Below are 15,105 nucleotides of genomic sequence, written 5' to 3'. Positions count from 1 at the left end.
TAGAAGCACATACAGTTCTCATGTGTAAAAAAACGAATAGCATTCCTCTAGAAAGCTGGGTACAATTTTCATGAAAGACCTACAGAGTAATATTCCTTTAGGTAACATCTGCCTGAAAGTTTCATCATAGTGGGCTAATGTAAAATACATGTATGTACTTGAATTTGTTGTTATTTTTTCCTATATGAAACAAGATGTGTTTGTGAAACACTGATGCCCCGTATGGCAACTTATAGCAAAGGTTAAACTTTCTCAAATGCAAATCAAATATGTTGGTACCCAAAGTAAGGTCTTGTCTCGAGGAATATACTTGTGAAATATGAGAGCCCTAGCAGCAACCATTGAATAGATATGGAAAAGGTTAAGGTTTTTCAAAAGTAAGGCAAACATCAAGGTCAAATGGTAAAAAATGATGGTGCCTAAGGAAAGGCCTTCTCACAAGAAATACACTGGTGAAATACGAAAAATGAAGCACCAATCGTTCAAAAGTTATGACCAAGATTTAAGTTTTCCAACAGTAGGTCAAACTCCAGGGTCAAGGTCAAAGGGTCAAAGTTGTTGGTATCCAAAGGAAGGAATTGTCACAAGGATTACATATGTGAAGTATGAAAGTCCTAGCTCCAACGGTTCACAAGTTATGACCAAGGTTAAAGTTTTCCAAAAGTAGGTCAAACTCCAAAGTCAAGGTCAAAGTGTCAAAGTTGTTGGTATCCAAAGGAAGGACTTGTCACAAGGATTACATATGTGAAGTATGAAAGCCCTAGCACAAATTGTTCAAAAGTTATGGCCAATCTTAAAGTTTTTCAAAAGTAGGTCAATCTCCAAGGACAAGGTCAAAGGGTCAAAGTTGTTGGTATCCAAAGGAAGGTCTTGTCACAAGGATTACATATGTGAAGTATGAAAGCTCAAGCACCAACCGTTCAAACGTTATGGCCAATGTTAAAGTTTTTCAAAAGTAGGTCAAACTCCAAGGTCAATGTCAAAGGGTCAAAGTTGTTGATATCCAAAGAAAGGTCTTGTCACAAGAATTACACATGTTAAGTATGAAAGCCCTAGCTCCAACTGTTCAAAAATTATGGCCAAGGTTAAAGTTGGGTAAAATTTTGTAAAACTAGGTCAAACTCAAAGGTCAAGGTCAAAAGATCAAATATGGTGGTACCCAAAGAAAGGTCTTGTCACAAGGAATACACATGTGAAATATGAAAGCCATAGCTCCAACCAATCAAAAGTTATGGGCAATGTTAAAGTTTTTGCGGACAAACAGACAACAGATTAACAGACAAACAGACAGACGGACGGACAGGGCAAAAGCTATATACCCCCGAATCTTCGATACGGAGGCATAAAAATAGCATAGTCGAGCCCCTTGAGAAATTTAGAGCTTTTTCTAATAAAACATGCACAACTTACATACTGAGCTATTCTGGTGGCATAGGAACAGTCTCAAAATCTAATGCATTTTTATGCCCCGGGATCGAAAGATCCCGGGGGTATATTGTTTTTGTCCTGTCTGTCTGTTTGTCTGTCTGTCTGTTGTCAACTTTAACCTTGCCCATAACTTTTGATTGGTTTGAGCTATGACTTTCATATTTCACATGTGCATTCCTTGTGACAAGACCTTTCTTTGGGTACCATCATATTTGACCTTTTGATGTTTACCTTGGAGTTTGACCCACTTTTGCAAAATTTTATGAGACTTTAACTTTGGTCATAACTTCTGAACAGTTGATGCTTGGGCTTTCAAACTTCACATGTGTATTTTTTGTGACAAGGCCTTCCTTTGGATACCAACAACTTTGACCTTTTGACCTTGGCCTTGGAGTTTGACATGCTTTTGAAAAACTTTAACCTTTTCCATAACTTTTGAACGGTTGGTGCTTGAGGTTTCAAACTTCACATGTGTATTCCGTGTGACTTTCCTCTGGATATCAACCTCTTTGACCCTTTGAACTTGACATAAGAGTTTGACTTACTTTTGAAAAATTTAAACCTTGGACATAACTTTTGAATGGTTGGTGCTAGGGCTTTCATAATTCACATATGTAATCCTTGTGACAAAACCTTCCTTTGAATACCAACAACTTTGACCTTGACGTTTTACTTACTTTTAAAAAACTTTAACCTTCGCAATAATTTCTGACAAGACAATTCTTTGGGTACCAACATTTTTTATCTTTTGGCCTGGATTTTGACTTGCAAATGAGAAACTTTAACCTTCGCCATAAGCTGCCATACGGGGGCATCAGTGTTTCACAAACACATCTTGTTTGTTCTATTTTCATAAGTGTAATAAAACGATGACAGTCTAACAACCAGACATGTGTTAAACTTATCAGGACCCCACTGGCTTCTAATGAGTTTAAGACTTAAGTTTAACACTTGAAATCACCGTTACATCAACTTATTTGTCAGTAGTCTGCCTCGGTTTAAAATTGATCATACTCCAAGCATGCTCTTGCATATCAAATCATTTGGGAGTCATAAGCACCATATGCAGGTGATATATTACTACGTATACATGAATAAGAAAAGTTGACAATAGAAAAGCTAAAGTCATCCCGTCTGTCATACAGTTTAGTTAATAGTTGGTCATTATCGTCTTTATAGCAAGTAAAACATCCAAAATGAAACAATGATAATTGATCAAACGTCTTGGATATATATGTATATAAAAGTCGAGTTGAAGTCACTGCAAAAGTGTTTTTCCTACGCTTATTTTGAAAAAAAATATAACAGGAATATAAATATCAAACAGGTCACTGAGATGAAATAATTGTTTAAGGTCTGAAATGTGTTTTATTTTTCGATCTAATAGAACATTTCTAAAAGCAAATTTTAGAATTTTGACTGAGATGGCAGAAATGCTCATTAAAAAATAATTTTCTCAAACTCTAATGCAGAAGAATAAACAAAATAATGTTTGTTTTTTTTTAATAACAAGTTATAACAAGTACTATTTTAATAAAATTATCTTTTGTTTTGAAGATGAGTTCGATGTCAAAAATGAAGATACATGAACATAACTTCATTTTTGACATCGAACTCATCTTCGTATTATAATGAATTGTTAATTAATGAAATTAAAAGTTCACAAAAGATCGTTGTATCTATGTCATACAAAATAGTGATACTGGTTTGACGTCTGAAGGATCTCCTTTACAGCAGTTACTATTTTTGTGAAGAAAACTCACAAAACGCACTTATGATGATTGATTGATTTTAAAAAAAGATTTGAAATGTCAATGTGGATTGACATATTTATATATGGCTCAAAGATTAAAACATCAGTGCAAACATGGGTAAGGAAAAAGGCCTTTTATGATTGTAAATACTTAAAACTGTAAACCAAATTTAAACATCTGAAACCCTCTTTTACAAAATTTTTTCGTGGCAAACCATATTTTATGTATCGATGAAGAGTATTTGAACCTTCCTATAATTAATAAACGCATTTTAATTTTCAACTCAAGAATTGCGATTAAAAGTTGGTTTTCATCTTATTAAAATAAACAAGGTTGATATAATACATTATGTTTAACTTTGAGTTTTTATTCATTAACCAAACAGTATCTTTTATCTACATTGTTCTTTTCCCCCTATATTAATTGCAATTGTACTAAATTGTAAAAGAAAAGAGGAGGGGTTTCTTTATGATATATGTGTTCAAATCGGAAAGAGGAATATTCCATACATACATAAATATTGTAAGTGTAAGCCTTTTTATATAATTTGAAAATCACTATTGCTTTGATTCTAAAATACTTGAGTAACGTTTTTTGAAAGTTTTTTTTTCAATCTGTAAGTGTCGGGAAATGTGTTCTGATGGACAATAAAAGCTCATCAACTAAGATGTTCTAACAAAGCACTGTAAAATTACTTATTTTCGTTGGGTCAAATTTTCGTGATTTCGTGGTTGGGGATTGGGGTGGGGATGGGGTTATTGGTTCGTTAAGATTTGACTTCGTGGTAAAAGGACAAAAATGAATCTGTATTTTGAAATTGCAATATTTCGTGGAGGACGTGATTTCCTAGGCTCCTCATACCAAACAAAATTTAAACCTCCAAGACAGTTATTTAGAATATCCCGCAAGCATTAATTTCTGTGAAATCACTAATTTTCCTGGTGTTAGGAGACCCACGAATCCATGTCCAGGAAATGCAAATTTTAAATATAGAAATCGAACAACGTAGACTTCTTCCACCACAAAATGAAATAGCTTTTACCCTTATTTCTAATTTTCAATTCATGAAATTTTATTCCAAAAAATATGTAATTTTTACAGTAATATATTCCGATAGTCATGCAAGAAAGGATCTAGCTCAAGATCATATGAAATTTGAGTCAAGTGGCGTACACGTGGACGGAAAATGAAGGAAACCAGAAGATTAAGAGGGGAAAGCGTCAAAGTAGATCACATGTAATAATAATGGAGGAAAACACAGAAATATTATGTAAGATTTTAAAAAGAGGCTTGAGTTTCCGATTGACAATATCTATGTAGTTTTTGGAGATCAAGTCTTCCAACAATCTGCTGGAATTCCCATTACGCCCCTTTATTAGCAGACCCATATGTAAATTCATATGAAGCAGAATTTATTAAAATCTAATATATGAGAAGAAGAAAATACTTGCTGTGGCCTTCAACTCGGCATTTATATAATTATATCGACGACATTTTGTCAATTAACAATAGTTACTTCCATTTATATGTCGACTGGATATTTCCCAGTGAACTTGAAGTAAAAGACACCACAGAGTCTGACACATTCTGTTTCATATTTGGATATTTTACTAGACAAAGATGTTAATGGTAACTTAAAAACCAATTTGGAACTTTGTGATAAACGTGATGATTCAACTTTTCTATCGTCAACTTCCCTTATTTATATGTAGCAAACAATATACCCTTATCACTTGCATATGGAGTTTATGTCTCCCAGTTGATTCGATAAGCATGAGCATGCTCTACGTACGAATAATTTCTAAAACGAAGCAAGCTATTGATAAACAAATTGATGAAACAAAGATATCAACAGTCTCGTTTAAAGTCAGCATTTCGCAAGTTCTATGGTCGATACAATGACCTTGTCAACAATTTCAATATATCATATTGAGTCGAATGCTGACTAACGTTTTTCATACTAATTGTAAGGCCATTTTTTTTACACACTGAATTGTCTACGGAATTTTCCGTTTGCTCGATAAACATGACAAGGAGTACATGGCGGGTGTGACTGGTCGACAGGGGGATGCTTACTCCTCCATGGCACTTGGTCGAACTTCTAATGCTTTTAGGTTCGTGTTTGCTCTGCTTCCGATTTGTATTGTTTAATTGACTTTTGAGCTTTATTACTGTTCGTTATCTCCATATTCCATTAAAGTTTTTCTCCTCGCTTCTATCCATGGTGTGATGATTTCACAATAAATGAATTTACTAAGAATATTTGAAGTAAAATCGTAAAAGATTTTTTCGACAAAAATTGGTGTTTGCCAATAATGTAATAACATTTGTTTGGATATATATCATGGCAGCGCAATGATTTTTGTTTTGCTTCTATTTCAAACCCGATTAGTGAAAAAGAAACAAAATTCATTAAGTTTTGATAAAATAATCAGATGTAAACACCTACCTGTTGAGTGCCTTGAGATAACAGATTAATGATATATGTTTTAATGTTAAAATTATTAAGGTTATGATGCAGATCACCAATCCATTATACATGTATTACTGTAAGAGCAGAGGATTTATTTTTGGCATTATTACCAATAGTGTTGATATCGCTAAAAATTCATAGTGTTTTCTATTCATTTAGAGTAAGAGGTAATAGTTATCCTTCTTGCATTACAGACATCGCTAAATGAGCATCTCGGAAAAAAATATTCCATTTAATCAACAAATGGTATTGGTGTGTTAATTATCTTTTACAATAGTCTGTAAACCCAACATGAGGTCAGATCTAAAATATATGCATTGATACAGCTACAATAAAAATGTTAACTACTTATATATTAATCAACCTCACAGATAAAAACAATTTGATTCTTAAAAAAAACGCACCATTTAATTTGATATGAGGAAATATAAATGTTAAACAAGATTTGTTTGGCTCTAATTTTAGTTTTTAAAAGATAAAGGGATATTTCTGTTAATGATAAATCCTTTTTCAAGTATCCCCCTCTTATTTAGTTCAATCAAAAATAAACATTGGATTAAATTTTGAAGTGTTTATTTCTTTCTTTGTATTTTTAATTTTAGGCTAGAGAATGAAATCTCTGAAGAATAACCTTCTAGGGAGTTAATATTATATTCTGAAAAAAATAATCAAATGTTAATCCCTAAGGCTGCATTAAAAATTGTAAATGAATATCTGTATAGAAAGGAAAACTCCGAAAAAACTTTTATAAAGACCTTATTGACATATAACAAAAATATAAACATAAACATATTTTACATAAGCATTAACATATAAACATAAAACATAAAACTGTTTTAAAGGCGATTTGTATACTTTGAACCTGTCGAATGTGTTTATTGCTAATACAATTGTGTAGTTATATGCCTAATAATATTATAAATATTGTCTTTGTGTCAGTTAAAGGTCAAAGTATTTGAAATTCGAGGAAACGTTGAGATAGTATATCTGATATTTCTACACAAATCTTATTTGATGTTTGTTTTTAAAGTACTGTGTATGTAGATTTGATATGTAAACAAGCTGGTGCTATTGAACAGTATTTTTTAAATCTTCAAATTGTTGATGAATCAATAAAAATAAGATTACTTGGATCTTAAAGTTTCAAAGGGAACCGAAGACAAACCATATATTCAAAGAGATAATGGATTCCTAGACCTATATTCTTCTTTTTGCCTGCCTATGTCGAACTTAACAGAAAGTAGTTAAATATCCTAATGAAGAAAGTCAATGGCTTGATTTAGAAACGTACAAATTGTTGTTTTTTATTCCTTCTCTAGAACTGAAGAAAGTAAATATCATTTTTCACACATTTAAACTTACTAATCAAAATAGACCAAATATGAAACCTTGACATTTTGTGAAGCATTTTCTGCTTTAATATAGTTTTTCTTTGTGGTTTAAGGACTTAAAGAGGCTTGGACTCAGATTTGAAGCTTATATTTTCTAGAATTTTTAGTATAATATCATTACAGATATGTTGCCAGAGCATTTCACGCCAAAATATAAAAGCGTGTTTAGAAACTTCTTTTTTCTGGAAATTAACAGATTTTTTTAAATATTAAAACTACGAATTTCGAGACGGGTTTGATTGCCTTTCGCGAAGCAAACTTTATCCTTAATATTTAAGAAAAGTGGAAAAATGGTTGTGTATTAATGAAAAACATTTAAATTATAATCTAGAAAATTCAGAGTAAAAATGTGATAAAGGAAAATCAACTCACCAATATTGTCGGTCCGTGCTCAGTTTGTGTGCAGAGTAAACAAATTGAACACACATGGTAAAACGTAAATATTTTAAAACAGTAACAGCATTCGAGTCCATGTTTACAAAGTTAACACAGAATTTTGACGTGACGTTATGGAGAATATCGTTATCATTGTGTTTTAAGAATAGAATTTTTAAGAATTTTTATGTAAGTTCCATTCATTTAACTGAAGTTATCTTTTGATTAAAAATGGAAATTTTAACTTGTAAGCGAAACGGCAATGCAACTGTGTCCAGGCCCCTTTAAGGTAGAAACAACATTAAATCTATCCACCTATCTAAATTATAAATAATGTTTGCTACTTAAAGGATGTAATATCATATTCATGTCACCTTGCAAAGTATACAATGGATATTTCAGCTGTTATACTAAAAGAAACTTTTAGATTTCCAGACAGAGACATTATTCCCTGGTAATAAGTATATCGTATACCACAATAAAGCATTAATTTTAGTGAAAGTCTCTGTTTTAAAGTCTTTTCAAATGAAACATGATTTAAGGGTTTTTTTTTTCTTCATTGTGTTGCTGAATAAGTAAACCATGTTTCTTTATGCAAAAACTTCTATTACTTTTTTCTTTGTCATGTAAGTATAATGTTTTCATGTTGATCATATATTTTTTTTTTTACTTCATTTAACACATCTATTTTGGTTATTGATACAAACAAAGATACTGAACGTTAAGTGTATCCTTCATAGTACAAAGTTATCAGAAAAAAAGATAATGTATGTTTTCTCAGAAATGCTCTTTTTTCAAGAAATGTGAATATTACGAACAGTAATCTAGTCCATAGTCAAAATCCAATAAAACATTGAAAATTTGGAGTAGGGAAAACACTGACTGCTTGAAACGCAAAACATGGACCAGCTGTGACCCCTATGTCTTGATCAGTTGAATATAGTAAACCATAGGCAAAGCAGTAAGTAAACAAAAGCCTGACAATTAATCTGAACAAAGCCAGTCATTTCGAACAAAAAATAAGTTTTATTTATAAACAAAGCCAAACAATTTACAAAATGTTGATTATCAACGATAATATAACTGTGACATCAACTAATTTATCAGTAGCCTGCCTCAGTTTAAGAATTGAACGCGTAGAGAACATGAAGAATCAACTGCGAGACATATATACACCATGTGGCGGTGATCATAGTACATGTATCGATATACGAGGGTTGTCAGTAAAATCGTGAACAAAGCGTTTTTATCGAAAAATAATGGGCGCACTAAGCTGAAATTTTAAGCAAATGCTTATTTATCTATTTATCATATTTAAGTGCATCTTATTTATTTATTTATTTTTTTTGATAAAATATAGACAAAAATAAACATTTTATTATGCTTGAATGTGCACTGGGTACTGTCCTACGACGCACGATAAAAAAAAATCCAGAGTTTTATTAGAGAATACATGAGTATTATTTCGAAATAAAATTATTTTAAAAGGCTTTTTGATATCATTGACAGCTGCTTTTTCAATAAAAATGGAACTCGTAAATTTACTTACCTTGTCATTGGTCATTTGCAAAATTATTTTGTTAAAAAACATTCTGATTGTACACACAAGTACTCTGAAGTTGACATTAAAAAGATGCTTGAGTTTCTGATTGACAATATCAGATTGGTTTTTGGAGACCAGGTCTTCCAACAATCTATTAGAATTCCCATGGGTACCAAGTGCGCCCCGTTATTAGCAGACCTTTTTTGTATTCATATGGAGCAGAATTTGTCCAAAATCTTATACGTGAAAAGAAGAAAACACTTGCTGTGACCTTCAACTCGACATTTAGATATATCGACGACGTATTGTCAATTAACAATGGCTATTTCCATTCTTATGTCGATACGATATATCCTGTTGAGCTTGAGATAAAAGATACCACAGAGTCTGACACATCTGTTTCATATTTGGATATTTTACTTGAAAAGGATTTTAATGGTAATCTAACAACAAAGCTTTATGATAAACACGATGACTTTAACTTTTCAATCGTTAACTTCCCTTACTTATGCAGCAATACCTTCATCACCTGCATACGGGGTTTATATCTCTCAGTTGATTCGATACACAAGAGCATGCTCTACGTATGTACAATTTCTAAAACGAGGTAAATTATTCACAAACAAGTTGATGAAACAAGAATATCAGCAGTCTCGTTTAAAGTCATCATTTCGTAAGTTCTATGGTCGATACAATGACCTTGTCAGCAAGGACAATTTATTCATTGAGTCAAATACTGACTGACCTTTTTCATATTATTTGTTAGACCATTATTTACACACTGAATTGTCGACGGATTTTTCGGTCATTTCCCGATCATGACAAGGAGCACGCGGCGGGTGTGACCGGTCGGCAGGGGATCCTCACTCCTCCATGGTACCTGATCCCACCTCTGATGTTTTGGAGGTCTGTGTTTGCTCTGCTCCTATTTTGTATTGTTTAATGGACTTTTGAGCTTGAATACTGTTCATTATCTCCATATATTTCATTAATGAAAAGGCTGGGGGGGAAATCTTATCTTTAACCCACTATCTATTTTATCATCTTTTGGAAAATTTCAAGGCATTTGCTTAATTTTTGACAATTTCTAGAGCATTTGAAATGGGAAATTTGTAAACACAACACACGAAAAATTGCGACGTTTGATGACGTTACGGCAACCCAAACAGCAGTTCCGTAGGAATTAAAGTAGTAATATCGCCCTAAGAGACTTTAAATGACTACAGAAGAAAAAAATTTAACAATTTCACTAGATCTTTAGTATGCAAATGAAATGGGAGTTTTCAAAGCGGAAGCTTTTTGATCAAGTCCCCGGGTAGAACTAAACATACGGACAAACAGCTACATGTACTGGCAATAGCGAAACACGACCGTCGATATGAGATTAGCCTATTTACTTGAATGATAGTGAGAGTACCGTCCATAACTTACTAATAAGTCTTCAGGAGGCCATGTGTATGCGAGATTGGTTCCTCAATTGTTTATGTGGGAATAAAGGAAACTCAAGTATGTGCATCAATGAAATTCCCGAATTTAAGTAGGGCTTATCCAATTTTTTTAAGCAAAGAGGAAACGTAACGCTGCTTTAGACACTTTGACGTTACCATACGTGCGCCGTAAAGCGATACAATGCATGTACCACACATAAAAAGTCTCATATTTTATTTATTTGAGCATATATCTATTTGAAATTTGCTACGTACAGTGTATATTGATGAAAAATATACTAAAGAGTAGTGTAGTGTTCACTCTAGACAACCTGTCCAAGATTTCTTCTTCATAGATAATTTCTTTGAACTCTTATTGTTCATTTTTGTTAATAAAATTAAATATTTTCACTGATTAAGGGAGAGGATAAAACACAAAGACATGTTGTGTAGTAATTTTCTTCTAAAACAATGTTTTGATTTAAATATTGTTTCAAGGGAGAAAACACGTCTGTGAAAAGTATGATTAAATATTTGGACACGATTTTCCGCTCGTGGATGTAAAATGACGAGTATGTCACTTTGTGAAATATTAAATTAATATCGTTATGTTAATAACGATACAAGTCATACAATCCAGATCGAGACATATTTTCCTGATAATATTTAAGTCTGATAAAATTCATGTAATTTGTCTTTCTCAGACTTATTTTTCTAGTATTTCAACAAAATTTCTATACCCTAGTATACATGTACGTCCATTCCAATTATTCTAAAGCTTATGATTAAAAACTTTAAGGAAACTTAAGGTCAGTTTGTAAGTTTGTGAAAGTACATTAGGTCATCCTTATTGATATGTAATATCCAACATATCCAAGTCTTGAAAAGAAAAATAATTCAAAAGTTTTAATCTTTATTTTTACCAACATTGATTTGATACAAAATAAATAAATAGATGCTATATACATGCATTAAATATTTTTATACGAATTCCTCACAACCTTTATAATCAAGTATAATCCGAAATTAAATTTCCACAAAACAGTATTGCATTGCCGGTGGTAAAATGACCGGGCTTTCCGATGTTAAAGCCCTTGGGTCATATGAAGGAAGCACCATGTCATTCGGAACCTCAATTTTAAATTTCTGCACCAGACTTGTAGTGTAGAGAAACATTCTACTTTTTGCCATCTGCTGACCTACACAATATCGTTTCCCAATGCCAAATCCCACGAAACTATAACAGAAAAAAATACGAATTCAAAGACCATTCAATTCTCCTAATAGATTAATAATATATATATATTTCATTGCTATTAAACTAATACATTTGCCATTTACTTTCTAAAATGCAATTCTAACTAAATAAATTACAAATCTGTAGATTTTGAAAAGAAGACCGCATACTTTTGACGTGCTGGGTGGTCACTACTGACTAATTTCCCATTTTCAAGAAAGCGTTCGGGTTTAAAGCTCCAAGGTTCTGAGTAGATGCTCTCATCATGGTGGCAGGCAAAAAGGTTTCCAAATATCTGTAAAAAAAATATCATCATCATCATTAAACAGTAAGGCCTCCGATAGCTAGGGAGGGTTATACAGTGCAAAGTTCTTGAACCACTGCAGGAATATGTGATTATGGATGAGAATGTTGTTGAAATAATCAGTATCTGTGTTGAAGATTCTTTTTAACATTTAAATCGGTATTTCCTTCAATAATTGTCTAGACTTTAGCGAACATATTCAAGAATGTTTGATAACTATCCTAAGCGATAATCTGAAATATATTAACGTTTTACGGAATAACCTATCTTAAACTGAATAAAATAGTTCACACAACTATCCTCAAATCATTATCATGTAAAGAATTTTTCTGAACGAAGATAAGTGCATGTTTTGGGCAGTCTCCAGACTTCAAGTATTCATAATTTCTTATGCAAAAACAATTTTCTTCGTCTTTGATAAAAGGCAAATGAAACAAACCATTTGACGATAAGAAATGTTTGAATCACTCATGTTGCAAAGTCTGCAATTTTATGTATTTAGGTCTATAGGATGTGTTGACTTTCAGACGTTAACATAAACTTCAAGTTTTCAACATTATCACAAACTTGTATATGCTTATTAAATGTATGTACTCAATATTTACCACTGTTCCTTTGGGAATTGAGAAACCCTCCAATTCTACTTCCTGTGAGAGGTTCGCATGGGCTGCTGTGAGTGGAAGGTGTGACTGATAACGAAGGATTTCCATCATGCAAGCCTGAGTATAGGGCATTGACGTCATATCCGCTATATCGGGCTCGCGATCTCCGATGACCATATTAATCTCCTTTCGAATCTTTTCCTGCACCTCCGGAAAGTGAACAAGAAGAAAGAGTACACCAGACATAACTGCTTTTGTTGTCAAAACAGCTGAAACAAAAGGTGTAGCTTAAAAAAGGTACCAAAATGTTTGTATAGGCATTATTCAGTCTAGTATTACAAATTTCTCAATGGAAATGATATTTTAAGTGGTCAAACAAATTCATGGTATAGTTAGAAATCTGAAGGACTTTGAACTAAAACACTTGAACATTAAAGTATGGAACACTTAATATTAGTCTTCGCCTAGTTTGTATTCACTAATAAGCAACATTGTTCAAATTAAGCTGAAGTATGTACACAAAAAGAAAACATTCCAATATAAGTAATATAAGTATAATTACATGTGTTAATGAGATCCATGACCATTCCAAGAATATGTTCATCTGTCAACCAAGCATTTTCAGAATCTTCAGCATATTCCTGGTGCTCTCGCAAAAGTTCGTGTATAAAGTTTCGGACGTTGTTTTTGTCAAAGGACATCTGAAACGAAAAAAAAAAACATTCAAAATATAGACATTTACACATGTTTATTACACTTTCAATCGACACTTAAAAATAAGTAACATGTATATTGTTAAACAAACACTTGATTTGACTTCTGTATTAGATAATAATTACTTAATTTGAGAGACTTAACTTTTAAAAAAAAATTATTGATTTGTGTTTTTAAATGTTTAGTGTTTTATGCAAAAAATATTTCCTTCAGTACATTGCCATTAAAATACTGAAGAAAAAGGGTTCCCAAAGAAGCATTACACATTTAATTGGATAATAAAATTCCGTTTGTCCGATACAATTATTAATTCACTTGCCTTCATATCCCGTATTACATTATGAAGCTCACTTCTCCCATGTATAACTCTGCGGTATAGATTTCCATAGAAACCAGGAAAATAGCGAATCCATGGGAATAGTTTGAATACGGAGTGGACTTGGGGTTGTATCATTGTATCTCCATCGCGATCAAAGTCTATCAAAGTTTTCAACAGCTTGTCCTCATCCTTGCAACGTCGACCAGTAAACTTTGAAAAACAATGTTTTCCTCTTATTTCAAAAAAGGTTTTAGGAAGAGTTTAAAAGAATTTGAACATTTATTACAAAGTCAAGACATTTTAACAAAAATTACTCACCATCATTCCAATGATATTGCAAAATGATGGCATTAATATTTCCAGGGGGTCCGTCGACTTTCCTTCTGTCTTTTGGAATTTTGCCAGCACGTGGGACAACTCCTCTGACATCAGCTCTCTGAACGTGTTCGAGTTTAAATCGTGCAATTTCATAGAACGTATCATTAACTCCTTCATTTTAGAAAAATCCTCGTCATACCTCCTTAAAAGAACGTCTTTGTAACCAAAAGCAATATATTCACCCATAAAGTTTAAGGGGCGATCACTCATCAATGGACCAATGTCGTCACTAGTGAATGCTTTTCTGATGACATCCACTGTGTTCAAAACAAGAAAATTTTTTCCGTTCATTTTGAACGATACGATGTTCCCATATTGTTCCTTCCATTTCATAAAATCTAGATGCAAATTTTTCAAGTCGATATCAAAGAAACAGCCAAAGAAGGGAATTCCTGTCGGCCCAGGCGGAAATTTCTTTTTCTTCGTTTTTGATGTCATGGCTCCAAGGGCTACAAATAGAAACCAAAGACATGATCCTATGAGGGATATTTCAACAAACATGTTTTCTCTTACAACTGCATGAGAAGACAACAATGGACGAGAGAGAAAAATGTCGTTCAAGAGCCCGAATTCAACACAGACTGATGTAAAGTCGACTATATATAGATACCTTTTAAGAAATAAGATTCCCCGAGTCCTTTATCCGTACAAAACATTGCACTTGAGTTGGTTGTCATTTTACTCTTATTTAGTGTAGACTAAATTGCTTACTTCAGGAACAAGACTGAATTCAAAATGCATTGTGCGCAGCACTTTATATTAGTGGTACTTAACAATCAAGTACGCCACTTCCGGGTAAAATCCTTACAGCCTCCTCGTAATAACTAGAGAAAAGGGACTGTGTACATGGTTGTGAGAAAACGAATTTCCTAAAGTATCCACATGTAGGTTGATTGTTATGAAGAGGGGGTGCGTTTTCAAAATAACGTATCTTTCCCCAGAAAACCCGCAACATGCTTAAGCAGTCCATTTTTATAAGTACAGAACATAATTTTGTTCAATTGATGATGTCATGCGATACGGATGTCCAGCATCAGGGAAGTGGGACTTCTTACATCTTATGGTTTCTGGCATCTCAAAAAACAAGAGGCCCATGGGCCACATCGCTCACCTGAGCACATTGGCTAGGCAAAAGCACAAATCAGTATTGAAAAGATTAC

General features: G+C 32.9%; 1 protein-coding gene across 1 annotated transcript; it reads right to left on the bottom strand.

Annotated features, from left to right (window-relative positions):
- Window positions 1-11,287: 11,287 nt before the first annotated feature.
- LOC133179055 (cytochrome P450 2J6-like) lies at window positions 11,288-14,669 on the bottom strand. The gene is made up of 7 exons (XM_061313752.1): window positions 14,556-14,669; window positions 13,886-14,394; window positions 13,568-13,777; window positions 13,097-13,235; window positions 12,538-12,803; window positions 11,799-11,923; window positions 11,288-11,628 (listed from the first exon to the last, which is right to left on the bottom strand). The coding sequence occupies exons 1-7, from the start codon at window positions 14,620-14,622 to the stop codon at window positions 11,418-11,420; spliced, it is 1,527 nt and encodes a 508-aa protein (XP_061169736.1). The 5' UTR covers window positions 14,623-14,669; the 3' UTR covers window positions 11,288-11,417.
- Between the last annotated feature and the right edge of the window lie 436 nt (window positions 14,670-15,105).

This window comes from Saccostrea echinata, unplaced genomic scaffold, assembly GCF_033153115.1.
Source record: "Saccostrea echinata isolate AGI-Se365-2 ecotype Australia unplaced genomic scaffold, CSIRO_AGI_Sech_v1 ptg000004l, whole genome shotgun sequence".
Taxonomy (NCBI): domain Eukaryota; kingdom Metazoa; phylum Mollusca; class Bivalvia; order Ostreida; family Ostreidae; genus Saccostrea; species Saccostrea echinata.
Note: the sequence above shows the minus strand (reverse complement) of the source record. Positions and strands in the feature narration are given on the sequence as shown.